This window comes from Pteropus vampyrus, unplaced genomic scaffold (genome assembly GCF_000151845.1).
Source record: "Pteropus vampyrus isolate Shadow unplaced genomic scaffold, Pvam_2.0 Scaffold89, whole genome shotgun sequence".
Classification (NCBI taxonomy): Eukaryota; Metazoa; Chordata; class Mammalia; order Chiroptera; family Pteropodidae; genus Pteropus; species Pteropus vampyrus.
The window spans coordinates 3389158-3398125 of record NW_011888870.1 but is presented as its reverse complement, the minus strand read 5'-3'; the positions used below and the strand labels follow the sequence as shown (position 1 = coordinate 3398125).

The following is an 8968-nucleotide window of genomic DNA, read 5'->3' as shown; positions in this document are numbered from 1 at the left end:
TTTAGATTTCTGTAGTTTGAATATGATAACTAAATATGGTTCTTCTTTGTATATATCCTGGTTTAAGTTTGATGATTCTCTTGAATCTATGTGTTTGATATACTGATATCTTTTATCAGTTTTGGAATATTCTCAGACAATATCTCTTTAAAATAATTCTGGCTCCTTATCTGCCTCCTTCCTTTCTAGGACTCCAGTCAGATTTGTGTTAGCCCGTTTCACCATTTTCCACTTGTCTGTTATAATTCTTTTCTCCATTTTCTATCTGTTTTCTCTTATGCTCCAAATGGTATATTTCCTACTCTCCTTTCTTTTAGTTAATCAACCCTCTATTCATCTGGGTTCAATTTGCTGTAAACCCATCAAAGTTTTTAACATCAGTTATTATATCTTTATTTCTACAACTTCCATTTGATTACTGCTTCCTACTGATTACTTCTGTAGGGTGAATTTTCTATCTTGTCCCATACTCATGAACATATTAATCCTATTTCGGATGACTGTTCTTTTTCTGTTGCTTTTTTCCTCTTGGAAGAAATAATTTCAGGTTGAATTTCGGGGTTTAGAGAGGCTGGTATAATTCTAGTTTGTCCTTTGTAGGTGTCTCAAGAATCTAACCTGGTTTTGTACTGTTTACCGTGGTTCCCCTCCTTGATAGTGACTACATTATATTTTACCTGTATCACTTAGATATTATCAAATAACTCAAGGTGAAAAAAGGCTCTCTATATTGTGCTACTTCTCCATGCTTCCCTTCTCTCTGGAATTTGACCTCATCAGTACAAACTGCCTTGGTAGCCCTGAAAGCAACTTTTATCTTCCCAGCCTTCTGAGTCCATAAGAGCTGTTCAGCCCACACGTTCTGTTCGGCATTCTACTGGGAAACAAAAATCTGACCTCTTATATAATGTGATATAGTTGGCAAAGTGCTCAAGGGAAAACACAGCATAAAATCTTGGGCTCACTGCAATGAATTTCTTATCTCTCAAGAAAAGAACTATGGCTTCTCAAATCCTCTTGATAGTTTTCTCATTCTCCTCTTCCTCCTTCTCTCCTTTTCTCACTTGCTCACTCGCTCGCTCACTCACTCTAAATATATATGTGTATATATGGTTTGCTGCAAGCTAATTCATCATAGCTTCAGGCATAAGCCCCCCCAAATTTTATTTCTATAAAATGCAAACAACTTCAACTGGCTTAAATTGGCCTGTATCTTTCCAGTTCCAAATGAAGAGTATTTAGAAGATCGAATGTGGTCAAAAGGCATTTCTTAAGGAGATAATAGCAAAGAGTATTAGGTTAGAGCAGTGGTTCTTTAAGTGGTCCTTGTACCTGAGCATCAGCATCACCTGAGCCAGGGCTTTAAAAGTTGTAAAAGTGGAGGTTGAGACTTAGGAAGTAATGTTTGTGATTTTGTGGTTAAGAAACGTAACTGCATTGACAAACATTTATATACCTGGAAACTTATCATTTAATCACATTTTTTACTTTAATTTTAATTTTATAGGAAATAGATGAAAAATCCCATTGAAAAAATATTACAGTCTAATCATTGCTAATGTTTTATCAAACCTGATGATGTAATCCAAATGGTTTCATTTTTTACCCCTTCGAGTCATACTCCAAAGCCTCTCCTACTACTCTATCCCCTTTAACTTTACCCTATTTTTTTTTCCCTTGAAGCACAATGCATAACCTGTGACTTTCTTAGAAACACACATTTTGGGGCTCAACCCCAACCTACTTAATCAGAATCTTTGGAGGTGGTGCCTGGAAAACTATTATAACATGCTCACCAGGTGATTATTATGCACATTAAAGACTGAAAGCCACTGGGCTATCGAAAGAGAAAGCTAGAAAGAAATGTTGTAAATTTTAATCGCAGTGTCATCTTATCTTTTTAAATTCCTTTGTATTCAAAAGGCTAGCATAGTGCTGGCCATATTTTAGGTACTCAGAAAACATGGCTGAAGGTAGGACTGTCTGGGTGAATAATTGAAATCATTTAATGAAAGTGTTTATCCTCTAGAAACCATCTTCCTCATTTACAAAACTACAAAAATGCCTGTGTACATTATAAAAGAAAGTCTTAAATTTCTTATTCATCATCTAAACGTACAGAAATTTCACGTAACCATAATGTGGCCGAAAAAAAAAAAGTGATGCTCATAAAGATATCCCCAAAGTGTTACAAATATATGAACTCGATTGACAAATAAAGTATACTCAATTGTGTTTAGATTGGCCTCTGTTTTATATGTATGACCAGCATGTTGCCTTTGGAAAAGAAAAGCCAAGATTTCGGGCTGAGAAAGGAAGAGGGCATTAGCATTTTATAGGTTGGTTGAGAATGTGTATGTTCTAAGTTATTTTGAGAATGCCATTAATGCAATTTGAGAAAACCTTTTGCTGGAGGTGCCAATAAGGGAAGGTTAAATCCAAAAAAGAACTCCCAAGAAATGAGATATTAAGTAGGAGTGAAAAATAATTTGCAGTAAAATGAAAATAATTGAAGAAATGTGTCAGAGAAGGTGAAATGATAACAACAACAAAAACAAGGAACAAAAAGTAGAATAAAATAAAAATGTCAAACATTTAAATTAAAAAAAAAAAAGTAAACAAATCCAAAAAGATATCTAAACAAAACCATGACTTTTTAGGAAAAATCACTGGCTCTATAAGGTAGAGGGGAGATGGGAATCAGTCCTACCTCTTCCAATTGCACCATGAGAGTAACATTGTGCCCTTGTTCTGCTGTCAGCTTTCCATCAGCGGTGATGATCCGGAGCCCTCGTGGGGCCTTCCCTGGACACTTTTGTGGTTTGGCAGTGTACCGTTCTCTCACTCCATCAGTGCAATTATTGGAAACCACCTTTCTATACCTAAGTGGAGAAAAGCTCAAGTTGTAATCCTGCTCATTAAAATTCAGATCACTCTCAATATTTTAAGCCAAACCTACTGCATACTTCTGAGGGCTATCAATAACTATATATCTTGTTGCTCTTAAGATTAGAGCTAATTCATATAAAGCACCCCAAAGAGAGACAAATCATCATAGTAACATATTGTACCTATTACTAGCACAATCAATGAATCTTTTCACTTCAGAGCTGTGGGAAATGCACAAAGTGGAAGACACGGTCCTTGTCCTCACTAAGTTTATAGTCCAGTTGAAGAGGCACATGTGGATAATCTAGGAGATACTTTAAAGTCTAGATAATTAAGGGTTAGTAATATATATTGCAAGGTAATTTGCAATTCAGAGAAAGAATGAATTATTACGGATTGCATGATTTAACATTAGATCTCATAGAAGATTCTGTAATAATGTCATAATGCAGAAAGTTGGCTAAATTGGATAGTTTCTACTCAATATTTCATGAGGGGTTAAACTGGCTAAACCATTGAAACATTGTATTGAGGAAACCAGTTTGCAGACTGAGTAAATTCTTCTTATTCTTTTTGCTTATTTCTTCTTGTTTTAGCTTTAACAAAAAAAAAAAATGTTATTCTACAAATTTACCTTATACTATCAATCAGATTCATAATAAATTATGAATTTATTGTGTGGTTTTAGGATGACTGACTTCTAAGGTTTTTGATGTTCAGTGTTATCTATTCATGATCTTTTTGTGAGGGACCCATAGTAACCACTTTATGTATTCCTGTATTTGATTTTCCAAGTCTGTTGTCTAGAATTAGCGATAGAGCTCAAACTGAAAGCAAAGCCCAAGATCTAGACCAGAAGTTGACAAACTTTATATAAAGGGCCAGATAGTAAATGTTTTTGCTTTGTGGGCTATATGGTCTTTATCACAAGTACTCAACTCTTTGGTTGTAGCATGGAAGTGGCATAGAGAATGTGCAAAAGAATGGATGCAGCTGGGCTGCAATAAAACTTTATTTACAAAAACTGGCAATGTGCCAGATTTAACTTGAAGGCTATTGTTTTCAAATCCCTTTAAATATAGTTAATGTCCTTTCCCCTGTTCCTGAGTCTAAAAATTGACTACCTAAATACACGATTGAGAAAAGTCAAATTAGACACTGCCTGGGAAAGTGCTTTGAACACTATGAATCACTACCAGCTCAATTATGAATCGTTAAATCACTTTGTAGGGTAATTGCATGGACTAAATGGATTAATGTACACAGAGAATTTAAAACCGCCTTGACAATTAGCAAGTGCTTATGAAATGTTACCAATTATTTTTATTTACTATTAGTATTATTTCTCTTGTTCATGACTTCCGTAGCTTCCAAAAGTACTTGGGATAGGTCACGAATCCCATAATCTCATGCCTGAAGCCTTCAACAGGCTAACTTCATTCTACTTTTCTGGAATCTTTCTTCCCAAGCTGATTCTGCTTGAGCCGCACCTCTCTTTTTAATTCTCTAGAAAGTACTTATTTTCTTTTGGTCTTTCTGCTTCTATGTCCTGCATGCTCTATCAGCTGCCTAAAACTTTCCCTTTAAGTTACAGCTTATCTCCTGTCTTTTCTTAACTATGATAGTAAAATAGTAAGAAGGTCACATTTGTAGAGTGATTACTGCTCTGGTTTAGTCCTTGTGTTAAGTTCTTAACATGACTGTTCTCATTCATCTTCAAAACATCTCTAATAAGGAAAGTATTACATATTCTCAATGTACAGATGAAGAAAATAAGATTCATAGAAGTTAACTAGTTTTCTCGAGATCACACAGCCAGGACCCCAGACAATTTGTCTCTAGAATGCATTCACTCTTTACCACTACACTGTACTGTCTCTTTAAATGAAATAACACCATCTCTCTTGTAAACTCTTAAAGGAATCCTTATGATTTATTTATGCCTTATGCCGTATATGATTGTCTTCCTGCACATGTCTGTGAACTTTTAGCTCCTTGAAGGCATCCCTGTGCCCCAGGCATTCAAGGCTGATAATCAGGAGATCCACACAGGGATGTCTATTCCATTTTAATGTTGAAATATCTACATAGCAGTTGGTTATTACCACTATCCCAAACCCTCCAAGCACCTCATCCACCAATCCAGCTGTGCCGATCCTTATGTTTGGAATCCCTGCTTCTCCTTGCAATCCAGCAACTAACCAGTTAATACCTAACACCTAGCACAGCAGGCAGCCTCCAAACCCCTGCTCAGGCACTGAGATCCCCACCCATTCTGACTGGTCATTGTCATGCCTGGGTATTTTTAACATCAACCCATCTGACACTTTTTTAAAAATCCATTGTAGGTGCTTATGAGTTATGTTGATTAAAAGAGAAAATAATGGCAGGCAGGAGAAAGAAAACAAAAAAGATGCCAACATTGGAGAATGGTGGCATTTTCTAGTACCAGCAGTGGTAGCAAGAAAATGACCATCAATGTCACACAGTAATTATGGCATCCCAGTGAGTTTAACTGTGCATCAGAAACCCCCTGCATGTTTCAGAAGCAAGGCACTATGCAAATGAAAGGCAGATTATGATTTTTAATCACTTAGCATCCAGGCACACCTGTGACTGTCTTGGAGAGCAGCTATAGAGGTATGGGCTCACCATCACCATTGCCATCATCAGCTAGAGAACATTCCTTTTGTTTGTCGCTGCTCTGACCAATCATCGCCCCAGGCTTCCCTGAATCCTGTAGCAACAGGAGTCCTGTTTAAATCCAAAGCATGAATCCATTCCCCCTGGGATTCTGCCACAGAGAAGACTGTTGGTAATTTTTTTAAATGCTCATTAAAAATCATTCTGAAATCATTTTATTTCCTGGATGAAAATGGCATCACATTAGCCCTACCAGACCTGTCCCTGAAATTTGGAAGAAAATTGTGCAGAAATACAGAGTTAATTTACTCAAGTAAGCACACACCTGCTTTTTGCATTACAGAATGGTTCTATTTTCATCCCAGCAGCTGTCCCTGGGTCTGAGTTACATAAATGAATAATGCATTTAATATGTTATTAAATGGCACTGCTACCTCCACAATAACAAGGCAACTTATGATTATGTTGGACCTAAGCTCTGAATATTACTTGGATGCATTTAATTGGTAAAGCATTCTTCAATCTACTGAGAAGGAAAGAGCTCTGTAATGGCAAGGGAGTCTGTACAATTACTGAAAAGGAAACATTCTGCAAATGTGCCTTCGATATTACCGACCGCTCATCAGTAGATAGTGTCTTATTACTTCAATAACCCCAATTTCAGCTATTATCTTCCTTCCTATCTTGATACTCCTCTGTCACCTTTTCCTTTTTACCCATACCTTCTTTATTTTACTTCTGTGCTCCCTGCCAGTTTAAAAAAAAAATATGAAGGCCATAGTTTTTCTTTGTGAGAGTAAAACTGTGATTTTACTATTTAGTAGTTTTTTTTTTTTTTACTTGTAATTTTGGGTATAATACAGATGTTTATGACTATTCATTGTACATTAAAGTGACACTATAATCTAGTTCAGTGGATCACAAACCTGTCTGGTTTTTAGAATTACTTGGTGGCACTTTAAAAAATAAGTGAATGTCAAGACCTCATATCTAGGAATTATGATTTAATAGAGAACTCTGGGCATCAGTGTATTTAGTTTTTATTTTCATTTGAAATTTCCTTGGTGATTCTAGCATGCATACGGACCACTGTCCTGGTGGTTAAAACTAATGTTGCGGAATCAGATTGCCTTGTTTAAATTCAGGCTCTTACATATTATATGAACTTGGACAGTTTACTCAATCTCTCTCTAATATTTGGGTTCTCTACCTGTAAATTAGGGAAAATGATAGAATCTTCTTCATAATGTACTTGGGAGAACTAAATGAGATAATGCATTCAAGAATCTGGCATATTAAAGAACTTAGTAAATGTTAAAATATCAAAAGTTAGTAAAAAGTATTTAAAATATTAACCTTAATATGTTATTATAAAGCAAGTTTCCTGAAAATAGAAGCTATATTATTATTGTCAAGATTATCTTATGGTCAAATTCAACCATGTCTATTCTTTTCTTAAAATCATGGGCTTATTCACAACGAGTAAAGTTCAGGTGTAAAGTAGGGGTCTATGACCTGGTTGCTATGCAGTTTCATAGCCTCAACTATTTCTCCTGCCCAACATACTTCCTGAGCTCAGGCAACACTGGTATATAAGCCTGCAAGTCTACAGGCTTTTGACTGTTCATTCTGCCCAGAATGTTCTTACCTCCTGTCAAGCTTCTACTCATTCTTTAAAAATCACCTTAGAAATCATGTTTTTTTCTCTGTAAAGCGGTCTCTTGTCTTTTTTCACAGTAGTTATCACAGGCAGTGACCAAGGTAGAACTGGAACTCTAGGTCTGCTTGTAGGCAAAGCCAGTCTTATTGTCACTGAGCTATGGTGTCCCTCATTTGCGATCACAGTGAAAAGAATCTACACAGTTTAATATTTTCAGATTGTACTATATGCCTTTGATTTAAAGAGAAAACTGCTTTGTTACAAGGATATTTGACTTAACCAAACAAGAAATGGAGCAAGCCTTGGGGAGAGAATAGGGGGCTGCTTCTGGGTACAGTGTATGGCTAATACTTAAAACCTTCCTAGACTCGATGTGCCCATTTTTCAAAAATAATCCTATGTAGTAGCCAAAATGCCAATATTCAGAAAGAATCGAGTTCCATGGCTGACTAAGCAGGTTCTCCAAGTTTCTCTTCTCAAGACAACAATTTTAAGGATTTTTCCCTTAAACTGAGTAAGCAAATCTTGGAATTAGGGGATCGCCATGAGACAGAAGGCTAGGTGATGGGAGAAAAAAAACTCTTCTCGCATTAAACAGGATAAAAGCACAAGTCATTTAATTTGAATGGTAAATGGAATGTGACTTTGTTTTAAACTCCAACTTGATGAAATGGGACCTATAGCCATGCTAAACTATAAGATTTAAAATTAAGAATTATGAGAATGATTCACGGAATCTACTGTCTAAGTCAACTAGTTGTATGCCTAATTTATAGAAAGAAATTTTCCCTTCTTTTGAGCACCTGCAGTCCAAGAAATCCTAATTAAGAATCATTTCGAATTGGTCATGGACATGTCAGAGCCCAAAGAGATCTCAAAGATCATCCAATACACAAAAGGGAAAAGAGATACAGTTTAGAGAGTTTCCCAAAGTCACACAGGGGACAAGTAGTGGTTCTGGGCCTCTCGCCACTATGTCATCTCACCTGGATGAGAATCGGGAATGCCAACATCGATCTGGGCAAGAACAGTGAGATGAGGGACTAGTTCTCCACATACAGTGACATTCACTTTCTTCTTCATTTCTCAGCCCTAGCACCATCTCATGAAAAATGTGGAAAACCATGAAAGGTACTCAGGAGAGTCAACTTTGTAGCAACAATTATTGATTCTCTGCTGTGAGGCTGCACCGTGCTCTGCTAGAAAACAGCTATGTGAGCTCCTGCAGTGCTGTGTCTGTAAGTAATGCAAGCCATATCCTTTCTGTGGACTTTAAACACATGCACCACTTTTAAGACCAATTATTCTCCATGATTCACACTGACAAATCTCACTGAGAAGATCAGACAAAATATCAAAATCCCCACCAGGCACAGAAATGCAGTCACCTGAGAAATGACCACAGTCCCCAAAGACGCTGGAAATGGCAACTCTGGGGCAATGGCAGGTGAGCCAGGGTCTAAGTGCTTCTTTGGCTGATGCAGGGGGAAATATGTTTACAGAAAGCATTTAAAAACATTCCAAATGTATATTGACAGTATAAAGATTACTGTTTTGCTAGAATTAATGTGTATATATTTTTTCTGGACCCACTAAATGTTCTTATAGAGATACTAAATTAATGCTATATTAAAAATCATTTTTTTTAAGCTTCCTGAGTAAATATCCCCATTGTCTATTGAGAAAGTAACCCTGAGGAACAATAAAAGCTGTCATTTTACATTCTTCCTGGAGGAATTAATGGCTCCTCTAAAGAAACTCCACAGGCAGAAATTT

The 8968-nt window shown here is 36.5% G+C and overlaps 1 protein-coding gene across 5 annotated transcripts in view; it reads right to left on the bottom strand.

Moving 5' to 3' along the window:
• SORCS1 (sortilin related VPS10 domain containing receptor 1) overlaps positions 1–8968 on the bottom strand; it is a 482842-nt gene that overhangs the window by 63372 nt on the left and 410502 nt on the right. For all 5 annotated transcript variants that reach the window (XM_011363774.2, XM_011363773.1, XM_011363770.1 and 2 more), the window contains exon 18: positions 2711–2882. In XM_011363774.2, the coding sequence (XP_011362076.1) occupies positions 2711–2882 (172 nt within the window). The remainder of the gene's footprint in view (positions 1–2710; positions 2883–8968) is intronic.